The following is a 19,203-nucleotide window of genomic DNA, read 5'->3' as shown; positions in this document are numbered from 1 at the left end:
TTGTTGTAATATTTTTCTAATGTTTGTAAATATTTTTTTATTTTTTGTAACTTAGTTCTTTTTTATTTTTTGTACTTTAGTTAGTTTATTTCATTGTATTTATTTGTAGATATTGTATTTAATTAATTTATTGATAGTGTAGTGTAAGGTTTAATTGTAACTTAGGTTAGGATTTATTTTACAGGTAATTTTGTAATTATTTTAACTAGGTAACTATTAAATAGTTATTAACTATTTAATAGCTATTGTACCTGGTTAATATAATTACAAAGTTGCCTGTAAAATAAATATTAATCCTAAAATAGCTACAATATAATTATAATTTATATTGTAGCTATATTAGGGTTTATTTTACAGGTAAGTATTTAGCTTTAAATAGGAATAAGTTATTTAATAAGAGTTAATTTATTTAGTTAGATTTAAATTATATTTAATTTAGGGGGGTGTTAGGGTTAGACTTATCTTTAGGGGTTAATACATTTATTATAGTGGCGGTGAGATTCGGTCAGCAGATTAGGGGTTAATAATTGTAGGTAAGGTAGCGGCGACGTTGGGGGGGCAAATTAGGGGTTAATAAATATAATATAGGGTTCGGCGATGTTAGGGACAGCAGATTAGGGGTACATAGGTATAATGTAGTTTGCGGCGGTGTACGGAGCGGCAGATTAGGGGTTAATAATAATATGCAGGTGTCAGCGATAGCGGGGGCGGCAGATTAGGGGTTAATAAATATAATATAGGGGTCGGCGATGTTAGGGGCAGCAGATTAGGGGTACATAGGGATAACGTAGCTGGCGGCGGTGTACGGAGCGGCAGATTAGGTGTTAACATTTTTTAATAGAGTGGCGGCGATGTGGGGGGACCTCGGTTTAGGGGTACATAGGTAGTTTATGGGTGTAAGTATACTTTATAGCACAGTAGTTAAGAGCTTTATAATAAACCGGCATTTGCCCAGAAAGCTCTTAACTACTGACTTTTTTCTGCGGCTGGAGTTTTGTCGTTAGAATTCTAACGCTCACTTCAGCCACGACTCTAAATACCGGTGTTAAAAAGATCCCATTGAAAAGATAGGATACGCAAATGGCGTAGGGGGATCTGCGGTATGGAAAAGTCGCTGCTGGAAAGTGAGCGTTAGACCCTTTCCTGACTGACTCCAAATACCGGCGGTAGCCTAAAACCAGCGTTAGGACCCTCTAACGCTGGTTTTGACGGCTACCGCCCAACTCTAAATCTAGGCCTCTTTGTTTTCTCAGAGTCTATAGCTATACACTGTCTGAATAAAAACACTTATTTAGTTATTCTTAAAGGGGTAGGCTACTAGAAAATTGTTATTGTTTAAAAAATAGACAATCCCTTTATTACCCTTTTCCCCAGTATTGCATAAAAACACTGTTATATTAATATACTTTTTACATCAATGATTACTTGTTATCTAGATGTCACACACAAACTAGCACAGTCTTGCTGCAGTACACTGGAGTGAGCACAATGTTATCTCTTTCGCACACATGAATTAGCACTGGCTTGCTGTAGTGCACTGGAGTGAGCACAATGTTATCTAAAAGGCACACATAAATTAGCACGGCCTGATTGTAGTGAACAGGAGTGAGCAAAATGTTCTATATGGCACACATGAACTAGCATTGTCCAACTGTAGTGCAAGATTGTAAAATGGTAGCATAAAGTAATTAGATAAGGGGCAGCCTGCAGGGGCTTAGAAACAGGTATACTTAGAGATGATTAATATTAAGGATATTAATATAACAATCTTGGTTATGAAAAGCTGGGGAATGGACAGTAAAGGTTTTATCTATCTCTTTAAACAATTAACAATACAGTAGACTGTCCCTTTAATTCTTAGTTTTTTGTAAAATCCAATTCAGTTTTAAGTGAGAACAAAGCCACTAAATGACTAATCATTCAACCCCCATAATATGATGAAATATATGTAGTTAAAGTGAAGTTCAAGTCCGCTGCTCTCAATTACATAATTCTATTTATCATAATAAAAAACTATAATGTTCATTCATCAAAACTCTCTAAATAATCGCTAACGTTTCATTTTTTAATTTTAATTTACCCTCCGTATTCCCACAATTGTCCGCCCGACATTGTTTGCCTTTTGATTGACATTTTTTCAGAATTTGATTTCCAATCCCTTCACTTCCCCCGGGGCGTCCTGCCCCTTTTTCCCAGCGTCATAACACAGTTTCGCGCATGCGTATAACAGCGATTGTCTCGTTTGTCGTCATGCTCGTGCATGACTTGCGCTTGCGTGTTAGCTCTGGATCCGATACTCTGATCCTGTATGAACTGCGGAACGGAACAAAATTTTTTACGCATGCGCGAATGAAGACAGGATACGCATGCGCATATCGCATCCGTTCTTGTGCACGAGCATTGAAGTGACAACGTCAGCTTGTTCTTACGATCGCGACGTCAGTTGAGGGAAATAAGGAAGTAGACCGGGGGAGGGGTAAAGGTAAGAAAGAGTGATATAATATATATATAAATAACTACAAAATCATATCCATTTTCTGTAAAAAAAGTAAGCGACTATTATATTGGGAGGTTAATGTATACATGGGTGGTGCGCAGTTGTTTGAAATTGAACTTCACTTTAAATAATAATAATAACTTTGGAAAAAATAATTTTTACTTTTTTATGTAATTTAACTAGGCTCAAGAGAGGTTGGAGTAAAACCTGCAGACTTAAAGGGACAGTACACTATACAATTGTTTCTCCCTTAATGAGTTTCCAATCACTTTTTTTATCAGATGAAGAGTATAAAATGCATGAGATTTGTTTTTTAATGCTTATTTGTGTATATGAATTAGCTGATTTTGTGTTTTGAATCCACAACCTAATAAAATGGTTTGAGATTGTAGGTATAATCAGATCTCATTGCTTTATCACATTGTGTACATATACCTGCTTCTTTATCTTATATCTGTCCAATAAACCAATCACCAATACTTAGAGAGAACAATGGAGAATTAACATTTTATTACATTATATATTCTATAACCCACTGGGAGTGTAATTTCTTCTACTGACTGTGTTAACACAGCTTGAGCTCGAAGCCAAAAACTTTTAGGATCGATGGGGATACCACAGGCTAAATAAACTATTTCAAATGCCAATATGAGGGTAAAGGAAATACTTGTAAACAATTTAATTCACTCCAGCAGGTAAAGTGGATCATTGGGAACAAATTAAAGGGAAGAACATTTTTGAGTAAACTGTCCCTTTAAGTTGTCTAACTTTTTTCAACATGCAACACAGTGATTGCTTTATATCTGCAAGAGCACATGGATGTCTGTCCTCAGCAAAGGAGGTAAGGTAAAGAGAAGAGTATGTCACTGGAATGTAATGCAAATTATTTGCTGGAATTCTTCAATGATTCCTTGCCTCTAATGTGTTCCGCTATCCTCAGAATTTGGGACCCCGTGCATTGCTAGTATCAGCTCTGGATTAGCTATGGGCAAGCCTGCAGGTGTTCTATCAGATTAGCAAACATATCAGAACAGCAAACGGAAGTGACGTTCCGTCAGTTGTCTGGCTGCAAATACTAACCGCGCATGCACTCCTCTGCGACATCACATTCCAATCCCAGCACATCACAAATTACTATCTGCCCATCAGATTCTTGGACACTTTTAAAGCACATGCACGCACAGAGGTGTAGTTGTATATTTATTTATTTATAAAATATTTTACCAGGAAGGATACATTGAGATTGCTCTCGTTTTCAAGTATGTCCTGGGTCCACAAAACATTGCATTGATACAATAGGGTACAATAAAATACAAAAACAATAATATTACACAATATATGCAAAAAGATTTAACATAGAACAGGTAGGAAATATTTAATCAACCATGATAGGAGCATTTTGTTTTGAGATATGTATAGAGGGATCTCTTAAAGGATATTAGGCTTGGGGAAGTTTTTAAAGTGTGAGGGAGAAGTAAATTCGCTAAAAGAGAAGGTATAAGGTGCGCAAATCTGTCCCCTGCACAGACACTAATCTGTTCCCATAAACCAGATATGTTAGACAATATTAAAATATAAGAAAAAGTGTGTGTAAGTAAAACTTGTATGTGAAAGACAGAATATATGCTGAAATTGTGCTGCTGTTGAGAGATTCTAGAGTTTTCGTCTAAGCCGGATCTACTTCCGAGAGGATCAGTGACACCGCCGACTGTTAGGAGCCGCTCCAGACACCTGTGCCTGAACCCTACGGACAATTCTTACCACAAAGTGAGACAGGTAGGCACTGTAGAGGTGTTGTGGCCCTACAGTTAGGTTATACATTGTCACCCGTCCTATGATTAAGACTTATATCCTGGATAACACACTAATAATATATTAGTATCGAACCAACCACCTTTAAACGAATTTGTCCGTTGATTGGTTAACCTCCACTATACAAACGGAACTTTCTTGGAACTTTTTTGAAGGTTACTATTTACAAAGGAAAGAACATTTAGGTGGATACAAGTTTTCTTATTTAAGAATTCAGTTGTTAAAGGACTCACTATACATTTTAGTTCTAAGCAGAACAAATCCCTTACCATACTTTTTGTTGCACAAAGTGTAATTCGCTACCGCATCCTCATTTCAAAGTGGGGCTTTTAGATTTATATCCTGTATTTAATTAGTTTGTTTGCATGCATATATGTATATGACCGGTCATACATTTTTAGCCTTATTTTAGTTTATACTTAATTTTTGTCATTTTTTGCACATTCATGTATTTTTTAAGAATAATAATATAAAGTATTTTATTCTTGTATAAATTGGGATATGTGTTTATTTTATTAGATATATTGTTCAAAGGAGGATATAATCCTAGGATTTTTAGCATATTTACTCTCACTACCATAGTTGTTTTATAAATCACCTTTGGAGATTATCCCTGTAGCTGTTAGCGCACACACACACACTTTTTCTTATATTTTAATAAAGTGTGCGGGAGGTCACTCCATAATTGTGGAGCTCTGTAGGAAAAGGAGGATCGAGCTGCTTTCTTTTTGTATTGAGGCAAGCTAAATAATGTGCTGGTACTGGATCGGAGGTTATAGGAGGTGGGAATAACCGTTGAGAGCATACTGCTCAGGTAGGGGGGGAGCTTCCCAGAAAGGCTCTTCAACACAAGGCAGGAGAGATGGAGGGTGCGTCTGGATTCCAGCGACAGCCAGTTTAGTTCTTTTAGCATGTCACAATGGTGGGTCCTGTAGTTACATTGTAGCACAAACGGCAGAACAAGTTATACAGTGTATTAAGTTTATTTAGGTGAGTTTGCGGTGCAGGTGCATATACTGTGTCCCCATAATCCATGATAGGCATCAGCATTTGCTGTACAATCTTTTCCTTTACGTGATGGGTAATGTAGTTTAATTTAAAAGACTATGGTACCTTTATTTATATCGCTGTAATATACAGTTATAACAAGTCACATTAAAATTATTTTTGATAAATTAATAAACTGATCCTTAAAGAATTAGTTGCTGATGTATATTACAGCAATATAAATAAAAGTAATGTCATTTAATTTCAAAGAACTACACTACCTTTATTTATATATCGCTGTAATATACAGTTATCAGTATCTAATTCTTTAAGGTTCAGTTAATTAACTGTGTGCGCATGCACTTTAATACTGTCCAAGATGTAATTTGTGATGTGCTGGGATTGCAATGCGATGGTGCGGAGGAGCGAATGCGCAGTCAGTATTTGCGGTCAGACAGCTGACGGAACGTCACTTCCATTTGCTGATCTGATATGTTTGCTAATATGATAGACCCCAGGCACCCTGGGGATGTTTTGTGTGTAAAGCACAGGAGAGGACTTCCTAAATCAGTGATAATTCAGAAGGTCAGCAAGAGAGTTTAGATATGGAAGGTGTAATAAGTTACATTAAAAGCATTATCAGGATGCCCTTATTGTGTATGGAGTCAAATGATAATTTAAGATGTTGCAGAGCTTTAGTTGCATTTAGAATGTATGTATATAAATGTATATATATATATATATATATATATATATATATATATATATATATATATATATAAATGTATGTATATAATTGTATGTATATAAATGTATGTACAGTATATAATTGTATGTATATACATGTATGTATATAATTGTATGTATATAATTGTATGTATATAAATGTATGTATATAAATGTATGTATATAAAGGTATGTATATAATTGTTTGTATATAATTGTATGTATATAAATATATGTATATAAATGTATGTATATGAATGTATGTATATAATTGTATGTATATAAATGTATGTATATAAATGTATGTATATAATTGTATGTATATAAATGTATGTATATAAATGTATATATATAAATGTATGTATATAAATGTATGTATATAATTGTATGTATATAAATATATGTATATAAATGTATATATATAAATGTATGTATATAAAAGGTATGTATATAATTGTATGTATATACATGTATGTATATAAATGTATGTATATAATTGTATGTATATGAATGTATGTATATAATTGTATGTATATAATTGTATGTATATAAATGTATGTATATACATTTATGTATATAAAGGTATGTATATAATTGTATGTATATAAATGTATGTATATAAATGTATGTAAATAAATGTATGTATATGAATGTATGTATATAATTGTATGTATATAAATGTATATATATATAAATGTATGTATATAAATGTATATATATATATATAATTGTATGTATATAAATGTATGTATATAAATGTATATATATAAATGTATGTATATAAATGTATACATATAAATGTATATATATATAAATGTATATATATAAATGTATGTATATAAATGTATGTATATAATTGTATTTATATAAATATATGTATATTATTATATGTTTATAATTGTATGCATATATATGTATGTATATAAATGTATGTATATAATTGTATGTATATATATATATATATGTATATAAATGTATGTATATAATTGTATGTATATAAATGTATATATATAAATGTATGTATATAAATGTATGTATATAATTGTATGTATATAAATGTATGTATAGAAATGTATGTATATAATTGAGTGTATATAAATGTATGTATATAAATGTATGTATAAATTGTATGTATATAAATGTATGTATATACATGTATGTATATAAATGTATGTATATAATTGTATGTATATATATGTATGTATATAAATATATGTATATAAATGTATCTATATAAATGTATGTATAGAAATGTATGGATATAATTGTAGGTATATAAATGTATGTATATAAATGTAAGTATATTATTGTATGTTTATAATTGTATGTATATAAATGTATGTATATTAATGTATATATATATAAATGTTTGTATATAAATGTATGTATATAATTGTATGTATATAAATGTATGTATATAAATGTATGTATATAATTGTGTGTATATAAATGTATGTATAGAAATGTATGTATAGAAATGTATGTATATATAATTGTATGTATATAATTGTATGTATATAATGTATGTATATAATTGTATGTATATCAATGTACAGTATGTATATAATTGTATGTATATAAATGTATATATATAAATGTATGTATAGAAATGTATGTATATAATTGTATGTATATAAATGTATGTATATAATTGTATGTATATAAATGTATGTATATAATTGTATGTATATAATTGTATGTATATAAACGTATGTATATAAATATATATATATAAGTGTAGGTATATAAATGTATGTATATAATTGTATGTATATAAATGTATGTATATAATTTTATGTATATAAATGTATGTATATAAAGGTATGTATATAATTGTATGTATATAAATGTATGTATATAAATTTATATATATAAATGTATGTATATAAATGTATGTATATAAATTTATATATATAAATGTATGTATATAAATGTAGGTATATAAATGTATGTATATAATTGTATGTATATAAATGTATGTATATAAATGTATGTATATAATTGTATGTATATAAATGTATGTATATAATTGTATGTATATAAATGTATGTATATAAATGTATATATATATATATATAAATGTATGTATATAAATGTATGTATATAATTTTATGTATATAAATGTATGTATATAAAGGTATGTATATAATTGTATGTATATAAATGTTTATGGATGAGTGAATGTTTTGCAACATTTAAAAAATCAAATTAATTTTAACACATTTGTTCGTTCGTTTTGAATGTTGAATGTGTGTACAACATTCTAACATTTGTTTAATGTGAAATAATTCTTTCTTTAAATGTAATATTCAATTCAAGTGTTTCTAATAATTTCATTTGAATTATGCAATATTCAAATTGATATGTTTGTAATACTTTTTCTATTGCTCTCTTTAAATGTAATAGAGTTATGCAATATTCAAAATAGAAATATTTGAATCAATATATTTGTATTTATTGTGTATCATTTTACTAAATTTCCTACCACATGAACTAAATAACTTATTAGTAGTATTTGTTGAATCGAATGTTACATTTGAAATTTCAATGTGGATGTTTGATCTAATTATGAACATTTGAAAAAAGAAAGAAACATTTAAAAACTAGAAATAACATTTGATTACTGAATTTTAATGGATTTTTATTCTTATTAACATTCGATTGTCTGGACCAATGTTCACAGGACTATTGGTTCTACCAGATGAATTTCACTTTCAGCACATTTGCCCATCCCTATTCATGTTGCATCTCATCGTTATTTTGGTGACATGTTAATTCCTTTAAAATATGATTTTATTTATGTGTGCATTGAGCTACTACACAATGGTATAGTCTATCTGTTATCCTCTAGTAAATTACTGGTGCTCTCAGGCTCTTACCATAACATTTCCCTCAGTAGCAGCCAGTTTTAGTGGAGTAAGACCCTGTTCATTTGGAATCTCTTTCAGTTGCCCCTCATTATCCAAGGTCAGCAGGAACTCATACATATGGCAAGATAGGCTTTTATTGGGTTGAAGAACAAGTATGTGCAGTACTGTGTTGCCTGTGAAGACCATACGAGGCATCAGATAAAGCAGAAAAGTAATATATTATAGTAATATTTATTTTTAGTATGTAAACTAACGCCAAATCCTTACTGTATTATTCTCATCAAATTTGACTGCTTCTAGATATTTAGCCTCAGTTCTGTCTTATAGATAACTAATTATTCATCTAAATTTATATGTGCTACTAGAAAACGAAATATTTTGGACTTACATATCAGTTACTTTCTTTTGTTTTATGTCCAGGGCCTTATACCTCATTAGGATATAGAGGGAAATGCTAAAGGGGTTTTAAAGGGCAACTTCCTGGTTGGCCAAATGATAAAACATTACAATACACTGGTAATTGTCTTACTGGGGAATATATAGATCATCCTTAAAGGAACATTATAATACAAATTTAATTGGGATACTTATCTTAGAAAACTTTGCAATGTGGGAAAATCAGCAGCTTCAACTTAAACATTTGCTTGAAACTCAGAAGTTTGCAATGTGGTAAGATTGTCACCTCATGTAAGATTTTGTGCAAATCTTGGTGCTTTAAGGTTCTACACATCTTTTTTATTTAAAACAAGAAGCTTATTGCTACATGGCTAGACACATTATTTTGGGACAAGAGAGCTAGAGATTTTTTATTTTTTTTTCAATGATTCTTTAGCAAATATGTGAATTTGGCTATAGTGAGTCGACCACTCTGCTAGTGGTAATATCAACAGGCATAAGTGCTTTGAAATGAAATATCAAGTATAATGATTGAGGTATCTGTAGTTTTTTTTTTTTTAGCAAGATTGTGAGAGATAAGCAGGCAATCAGCAATAACTTTTTAAGCCATAATAATGAAAATAAGTAAATTCATATTGCAGTGAAAGTCCTTGTGCTATCAGCACAAACAGGAATTAAGTAAGAATCTAGAAAACTGACTGAGAAATGAATATATAGAGAACCTGAGAAGGTGCATTTAAGGTCTGCATCTCATATGGATGTTATTCTGAAATACAGCAGAGTCTAAAGCAATAAATAAATAATAAAATAAATAAAATTTAAAATGGACATGAGCCCAAGCCAGTATAGATGGGCCTAGAGCACAGACCAACAAGTACAATGGCTGACGGACTTGTTAGCAGACAAAAGTCAAACTGGGAGCAGAGGCTAGAAGATACGGTGGCTGGTAATGACCAACAGAGTACAAGTAACATGTACTGGCCTGCAGGATACTTATGGTAGCAATTAGCCAACTACACATGACAAAGGGCAATAGGCATCAGGAGTACAAAAGGAATAATTAACAGTAGGATCAATAACATATTATGATGAGCAGGTACTGATGAAGGTATAGACCAGAAGGTATTTACTTGAAGCTGTAATCTGGTAGGTATTGGTCTGCAGAATGAGTACTGGCCTGTTCTATACAGTAGCACATAATGACCAGCAAGACACAAATGAGGAAAAGACCAGAAGTGGAGCTTAACAAACAGACAGGCATAAGAGCGAACAAGTATCTAACAGACACCTTTGTTGTTCTTATGTAGCACCCTTTAAAAAGAGCATAAACTTGATTAAAAGATCAGTGTCCTAGACATGTCAGAAGATGTAGGTAAGCATGGCATTTCTTGGGAAGAAGGTCTAATTAAAATTCTCCAAAGGACACCAACAGCTTAAATCTGTCCTTGGTTGTTTGGGTTAAATTTCAATATAATTGTATTATTTTCTCTCATAATGTTGCTGCTATGTACTAATGTTACAATAGTTTACAGAAATATAAATAAAAATGTTTCAGGCATGAGTGACGTTGGGTGTCACTGATCTCACCCCAACTGTCCTGTGCCCTCAGGTCTGCCCCATGCTCAATAAGTAACTTGGTGATGTCAGTGTTTCCTACACAGGCTGCAAAGCTCAGAATAAGTTCACCTGAGAGAAAAGAAAAAATACATAAAAACTGAATTCTACAAATCCCAGTAACAATCCAAAATACAAATGTTCTATAGCAGTTTGCCTTTGTTTAATCTCACTTTTCCTATTCTGCACTACATATTTATTACAAATACAAATGTTCTATAGCAGTTTGCCTTTGTTTAATCTCACTTTTCCTATTCTGCAATACATCTTTATTACAAATACAAATGTTCTATAGCAGTTTGCCTTTGTTTAATCTCACTTTTCCTATTCTGCAATACATCTTTATTACAAATACAAATGTTCTATAGCAGTTTGCCTTTGTTTAATCTCACTTTTCCTATTCTGCAATACATCTTTATTACAAATACAAATGTTCTATAGCAGCTTCCCTTTGTTTAATCTCACTTTTCCTATTCTGCAATACATCTTTATTACAAATACAAATGTTCTATAGCAGTTTGCCTTTGTTTAATCTCACTTTTCATATTCTGCAATACATCTTTATTACAAATACAAATGTTCTATAGCAGTTTGCCTTTGTTTAATCTCACGTTTCCTATTCTGCAATACATCTTTATTACAAATACAAATGTTCTATAGCAGTTTGCCTTTGTTTAATCTCACTTTCCTATTCTGCAATACATCTTTATTACAAATACAAATGTTCTATAGCAGTTTGCCTTTGTTTAATCTCACTTTTCCTATTCTGCAATACATATTTATTACAAATACAAATGTTCTATAGCAGTTTGCCTTTGTTTAATCTCACTTTTCCTATTCTGCAATACATATTTATTACAAATACAAATGTTCTATAGCAGCTTCCCTTTGTTTAATCTCACTTTTCCTATTCTGCAATACATATTTATTACAAATACAAATGTTCTATAGCAGCTTCCCTTTGTTTAATCTCACTTTTCCTATTCTGCAATACATATTTATTACAAATACAAATGTTCTATAGCAGTTTGCCTTTGTTTAATCTCACTTTTCCTATTCTGCAATACATATTTATTACAAATACAAATGTTCTATAGCAGTTTGCCTTTGTTTAATCTCACATTTCCTATTCTGCAATACATATTTATTACAAATACAAATGTTCTATAGCAGCTTCCCTTTGTTTAATCTCACTTTTCCTATTCTGCAATACATCTTTATTACAAATACAAATGTTCTATAGCAGTTTGCCTTTGTTTAATCTCACCTTTCCTATTCTGCAATACATATTTATTACAAATACAAATGTTCTATAGCAGTTTGCCTTTGTTTAATCTCACCTTTCCTATTCTGCAATACATATTTATTACAAATACAAATGTTCTATAGCAGTTTGCCTTTGTTTAATCTCACCTTTCCTATTCTGCAATACATATTTATTACAAATACAAATGTTCTATAGCAGTTTGCCTTTGTTTAATCTCACATTTCCTATTCTGCAATACATATTTATTACAAATACAAATGTTCTATAGCAGTTTGCCTTTGTTTAATCTCACTTTTCCTATTCTGCAATACATATTTATTACAAATACAAATGTTCTATAGCAGTTTGCCTTTGTTTAATCTCACTTTTCCTATTCTGCAATACATATTTATTACAAATACAAATGTTCTATAGCAGTTTGCCTTTGTTTAATCTCACTTTTCCTATTCTGCAATACATATTTATTACAAATACAAATGTTCTATAGCAGTTTGCCTTTGTCTAATCTCACTTTTAATATTCTGCAATACATATTTATTACAAATACAAATGTTCTATAGCAGTTTGCCTTTGTTTAATCTCACTTTTCCTATTCTGTAATACATCTTTATTACAAATACAAATGTTCTATAGCAGCTTGCCTTTGTTTAATCACACTTCTCCTATTCTGAAATACATCTTTATTACAAATACAAATCCCCAAATACAGAATTTCAAAATCAAGTTTTATTCTGAAATCCAGACTTTTTCATTGATATTTTTATTTTAACTAAAATTACCACTTTTCCCTTCCAGTAAATTATAATAATTGCTTCCTGTTTCTTTCGTTTGGTCTTTGTGTTCTAAAATTCCAATCCTTCTCTATTTATTTAAAGTGATGATAAAGCCTAGTATTTTTGAAATGCTAGGATTTACCGGTGATATAAATAAAGGGAACTTTCAGTTATGAAGTATAAAAAACTTTATGCTAAAAATACCCTTACTTGATAGCGAGTTTATGCTGAGCTGAGCGCCTCCGGCCGTCCATGGCAACACTCTGTTTTTTTCAGCGAGGTGACGTTTCCACCTTTTAGCCAATAGCCATTTTAGCTGATTGCCATTATGCCGTATAGCTAGCACGCTATTGGTTTAGAGGTGGACATATAACCTCATTGGCATAACATGAGCTTTGCCATTTGCGGCTGGAGGCGCTCAGCTCAAAAACAATATTACCATCACTTTAAACTTTCTGATTACAGAACTGTGCTATCTTCCGGAGGCTACTATGTATGTAAAGGTTCTAAAACATATATAAAACAACCTTTGGTTGCATGAGATGTAAATAATTGTCTAATGAAAATATATTGTTGTTTTCAATTAATTCCATAACCCTCTCCAGGCTGTCCCATTTTACAGTATACAAATATTCTGAATTCCAAACGATTCCAAAATCAAAACCTTTTCCAGTCCTAAGCTGTTTGGATAAAGGGTTTTGTACCTATATTTAAAGGGACACTATACACCAATTTTCATATAACTGCATGTAATAGACACTTCTATAAAGACTAATATGCACAGATACTGATCTAAAAATCCAGTATAAAACCGTTTAAAAAACTTACTTAGAAGCAGGGGCAAGCTGGAGTAGGTATACATCAGTATACTTCTAAAACTTTGGGGATTGGTTAGACGTCGGAAAATCAGCGCAAAAACAACAACAACCCTGTATAGGCTGTATAAATAGATCATCTACCAAACATTTATTGAAAGAAAAATCTAGTGTATAATGTCCCTTTAATTTGCATTCATATTATGGCTGAGTCAATTTGAGAAGTCCAATGCTGATATTTACATAAACAATGAAATAGGTTCCTCTTTGTGTACTCACCAAAATAAAAAATATTTTTGGGACTTAGTGCAAAAAAGGTCCCTGTAGCACGAGGTGAAGAAACATCAGCTCCTTTCTGTATTAGCAATCGCACAAGATTTATGTTCTGATTGACAACTGCAATGTGCAGAGCAGTCTGACCTGTTTGGGGAAGGGAACATAAATAGACAAAGACCATAATATACTGAAAAGACTGAGGAGAATAAAATAAATGTGAAATTGAGAAGCAATAAAAAGTGGTACATTTAATAAATCCCCACACAGAGCTAGAGAGTTATTATTATTATCATTTATTTGTATAGCGCAGCCCAAATACCGTAGCGCTGGGTACAGTGATAGGGGTATACAATGACAAGGATTTGTGATAAAATACAAAACATAGCAAAACTAAACAAATCTAGTACAGGAGAAAGAGGGCTCTGGAGAGCTCACAGTCTATAGGTTTATGGTGCAGAGACATAAGGTTGGGGTAGCTTGTTACATTGGTTGTAGTTGCAGCAGTGAGTCAGGCAGTTCATATATTAGTTTGGTTCAGATGAGGTATGGAGGAGAGGTGGTAAGCCTCTCTGAATAGGTGAGTTTTCAAGGGGCGTCTAAAGCTATACAAGGTTGGAGACAGTCTTATGGAGTGGGGTAGAGAGTTCCAGAGGACAGGAGAAGCACGTGAGCAGTCTTGGAGGCGGGAGTGGGACGTAGAGATAACAGGAGTGTAGAGACATAGGTCAGAGGTTGATCGAAGAGGACGGGATGGGGAATATTTCACAATGAGAGAGGAAATATAGTTGGGAGTTATACTGTTGAGTGATTTGTAAGTTAGGGTTAATACTTTAAATTGTATTCTGGAGTGTATGGGGAGCCAGTGTAGAGACTGGCAGAGCGGAGCAGATGATGTAGATCGGCCACTTAGGTGGAAGAGTCTAGCAGAAGCATTCATAACAGATTGGAGGGAGGAGAGGCAGTGTTTTGGAAGGCCATTTAGGAGTAAATTTCAATAATCAATGCGTGACAAAATGAGGGAATGAATAAGTATTTTTGTCGTTTTTTGAGTAAGAAAGGGACGAATTCCAGAAATGTTGTGTAGGTGTGAACGGCAGGTATTGGTAAGCTCTTGTATATGTGGGTTCAATCTGAGTTCTGAGTCTAGTGTGACCCCAAGACAGCGGACCTAGGGTGAGGTGTTGAGAATAGAGTCTCCAACCGTCAGAGAAATGTCAGGTGTTGGATGTCTCGAAGAGGGGGGGGGTGGGATAAGAAGCAGCTCAGTTTTGGACAGATTGAGTTGGAGGTAGTGTGAAGACATCCAAAAGGAAATTGCAGAGAGGCAGTCAGAAATCTGGTTGAGTAAAGAGGGAGAGATATCAGGAGAGGAAAGAAAGATTTGGGTATCATCAGCATATAAGTGGTACTGGAAACCAAAGGAGGCTATACGTTTTCCAAGGCAAGAAGTATAGAAAGAGAAAAGCAAGGGGCTCAAGACAGAGCCTTGTGGCACTCCAACTGAGAGAGGCATAGGATCACAAGATATGTTGTTAAAGGAAACTGTAAACAAGTGGTTTGAGAGATATGAGGCGAACCAGGAGAGGCCTGTGTCTCGGATGCCAAATGAATGTAGTATTTTTAGGAGGAGAGGATGGTCAACTGTGTCAAAAGCTGCGGACAGGTCAAGAAGAATTAGTAAGGAGTAATGGCCTTTTGCTTTAGCTAATAACAGGTCATTTGTTACTTTAGGAAGAGCGGTTTATGTTGAATGTTTAGAGTGGAACCCAGACTGTAATGTATAAGTAAGGAGTTAGTTGTCAGAAATTGAGTTAGCCGACTATAGACCAGTCATTCCAATAATTTTGAAGCAAAGGGAAGTAAGGAGACCGGTCGATAGTTAGAAGGCGTGTAGGGGTCAATCGAGGGCTTTTCTAATCGTGTCAATTTTATTTTTGAAGAGATCAGCAATAATTTGAGCAGTGAGGTCGATAGTGGGCGGGGGTGCAGGCAGACGTAGAAGGAAGTTAAAGGTTGAGAACAGCATTCTGGGGTTGGATTTGTGAGATGACACGAGGGAGGTGAAAAAGACTTGTTTTGCCAGGCTGAGCGCAGAGTTGTAGGACTTAAGGGTGAATTTATAATGCTGGAAATCAGCACAGGTGCGTGATTTCCTCCACTTCCGTTCAGCAGCCATGAGCATCGCTGTAGATATCTGGTCTGTTTGGTGTGCCACGTTTGCCGTTGAGTAATTGATATACGTCGAAGAGTGGAGGGTGCAGTTTTGTCAAGTGTTGATTTTATCCCGTAGAGTCACAAGGTTTGGACAAGAGAGGGATGAAATGTCAGAGAGCAGAGGACTCAGTTGAGTGGAAAAGTCTGTGAGATCCAAGTCATTTAAATTCCTGTAAAGGAATTCATTTTTTGGGGGGCTTTCAAAGATGTAGAAGGTACAGTAAGAGAGAAAGTTAGTAGATGGTGGTCAGAGAGAAGAAAGGGGAAGTTAAGGGAGTTGCAAACAGCACAGAGATAAGTGAAGATCAGGTCTATGGAGTTGCCTTCACAGTGGGTTGGAGATGTTGTCCACTGTGACAGGCCTAAAGAGGTGGTAAGGGATAGAAGTTTAGAGGCAGCAGGCATGTTAGGATTATTAACGGGTATGTTGAAGTCCCCTAAGATGGAGTTACACTCCAGCCACAATTAGATGCTTAGCTTAGGACCCTGTACTACATATATAACCTGCATACTTAAAGGGATGTCATTCTTAACTATTTAGGCCTAGATTACAATTGAAGCGCTAATTTAATGTGCACCTGTAAAGGGGAAAATGTTAAATAATCAGCCATTACAAGTTGCTGCTTAATGTTCCCGCAAGCTTGTGGTAGCACTTTGCACTAAATGCAGTTAACCAGATGTCAGACTTCTGGTTAATTAAAAAATTGTCCCCCCCCCAATAGCCCTCAAAATTAAGTGTACAGTTTCTTTATTAAAAAAAAAAATTGAGCGTCTTTTAACCCTTTAAGGACCGGGCATTTCAGACAAAAACTTCCCTAAAAGACCAGAGCATTCTTAGCATTTTTGCCATCACTACATTTAAACAAATAGATCCTTTTTTATATTTACTTATCAAAACGATATATCTTTTTTTAGTAGACAACCCAAAGTATTGATCTAGACCCATTTTGGTATATTTCACACCACCATTTCACCTCAAAATGCGCCAAATGTCTCACTCAAATTATTCACAGCTCGTGCAATTATGGCACAAATAGTTGTAAATGCTTCTCTGGGATCCCCTTTGTTCAGAAATAGCAGACATATATGCTTTGGCATTGCTTTTTGGTAATTAGAAGGCCGCTAAATGCCGCTGCACACTTAGGGTTGCAACCTTTGCCCAGAAAATTCCTGGACACTTTTTAAATGGGAGTGGAGAGGGTGTGTCTCAGGGCGTGACTTTGGGTGTGGCTTCTCGCGGCCTCAATTCATTATGAAATAAATTTATATATATATATATATATGTTTATTATGATATTATATATATATATATATATATATAAAACATAGAATTCTAAGCCAAATAATTTACACATAATTAAGCCCCCCAAAAAATGACCATACAAATTACCATGAAAAAGCAGCAGACACAGCCAAGTATTACTCACATATAGGGAGATAGGGAGACCTTTTTTTTCGGAGAGTGCAGAGAAAACACAGCTAGCTAGATGCATCTTCACAAATGACCCTTTATTAAATGTAATCTGCTAGATTACGAGTCTTGCGTTAGCCTTAAAAAGCAGCGTTGAGAGGTCCCAACGTTGCTTTTTAACGCCTGCTGGTATTACGAGCCTTGCAGGTACAGGTGTACCGCTCACTTTTTCGGCCAGACTCGAAAATACCGCAAAACCACTTACGTCAATTGCGTATCCTATTTTTTCAATGGGACTTGCATAGCGCCGGTATTACGAGTCTTTCAAAAAGTGAGCGGTACACACTCTCCTGTCAAGCCTGGTAGCGCTTTTTAAAGTCAGTAGTTAAGAGTTTTATGGTCTAACACCGTAGTATAAAACTCTTAACTAAAGTGCTAAAAAGTACACTAACACCCATAAACTACCTATTAATCCCTAAACCGAGGCCCCCCCACATTGCAAACACTATAATATATATTTTAACCCCCTAATCTGCCGAACTGGACATCGCCGCCAATATAACAAATATATTAACCCCTAAACTGCCGCATTCCCCCCTCGCAAACATTAGTTACATTTTATTAACCCCTAATCTGCCATCCCTAATATCGACGACACCTACCTACATTTATTAACCCCTAATCTGCCGCCTCCAATGTCGCCGCCACTATAATAAAGTTATTAACCCCTAAACCTAAGTCTAACCCTAATAGACTTAATATAATTTAGGTGTCGACGGTGTCAGGGGCAGCAGATTAGGGGTTAATAAGTGTTAGATTAGGGGTGTTTAGACTCGGGGTTCATGTTAGGGTGTTAGGTGTAGACATAAAATGTATTTCCCCATAGGAATCAATGGGGCTGCGTTAGGAGCTGAACGCTGCTTTTTTGCATGTGTTTTTTTTCACCGGCTCTCCCACATTGATTCCTATGGGGAAATCGTGCACGAGCACGTTTAACCAGCTCAACGCTACCGTAAGTACCGTGAGATGTGGAGCTAAATTTTGCTCTCCGCTCACTTTTCTGCGGCTAACGCAGGGTTTGTAAAAACCTGTAATACCAGCGTTGTCTGTAGTTGAGCGGTGAGCATAAACTGCTTGTTAGCACCGCACTCCTGTTACCGCAAAACTCATAATCTAGGCGACAGTTTGCAGCTACTTGTATGTGAGTGACAGGTTGTATTTATAGTGTGTAGATGTGTCTAGTATAATTGATAATTGAAAGACAAATGCCAGATTACAAGTGCTGCTAATGATAGCTCAGAAGTGATAAGCAATATCACTGGACTGAGCAACCATAAACCCATGGCTTTGATATTACAAGACAGGTGACTTCACTTAAGCGCAACCTATACTTTCAATGGATATCGCAACTATGCTAATTTGCACTGACATTACAGGTTAAAAGTAAAAATTTGATTTTTATAAACGATTATATGCGGAAGGTGACTTTAATCAAGACAATGAAATAAATTTCTGGTCCACGATTTCGGTAACCAAAATCCAAGT

General features: G+C 33.8%; 1 protein-coding gene across 4 annotated transcripts in view; it reads right to left on the bottom strand.

The window, feature by feature from the left end:
* The window catches only part of LOC128640299 (transient receptor potential cation channel subfamily V member 6-like), a 106,250-nt gene that overhangs the window by 25,707 nt on the left and 61,340 nt on the right, over positions 1-19,203 (bottom strand). For all 4 annotated transcript variants that reach the window (XM_053692789.1, XM_053692787.1, XM_053692788.1 and 1 more), the window contains 3 exons: positions 14,037-14,177; positions 10,876-10,974; positions 8,902-9,065 (listed from right to left, as the gene is read on the bottom strand). In XM_053692789.1, coding sequence (XP_053548764.1) covers positions 8,902-9,065; positions 10,876-10,974; positions 14,037-14,177 — 404 coding nt within the window. The remainder of the gene's footprint in view (positions 1-8,901; positions 9,066-10,875; positions 10,975-14,036; positions 14,178-19,203) is intronic.

Source organism: Bombina bombina, chromosome 9 (assembly GCF_027579735.1).
Source record: "Bombina bombina isolate aBomBom1 chromosome 9, aBomBom1.pri, whole genome shotgun sequence".
Lineage (NCBI taxonomy): Eukaryota > Metazoa > Chordata > Amphibia > Anura > Bombinatoridae > Bombina > Bombina bombina.
The sequence above is the reverse complement of the archived record's forward strand: the minus strand, read 5'-3'. Positions and strand labels throughout refer to the sequence as shown.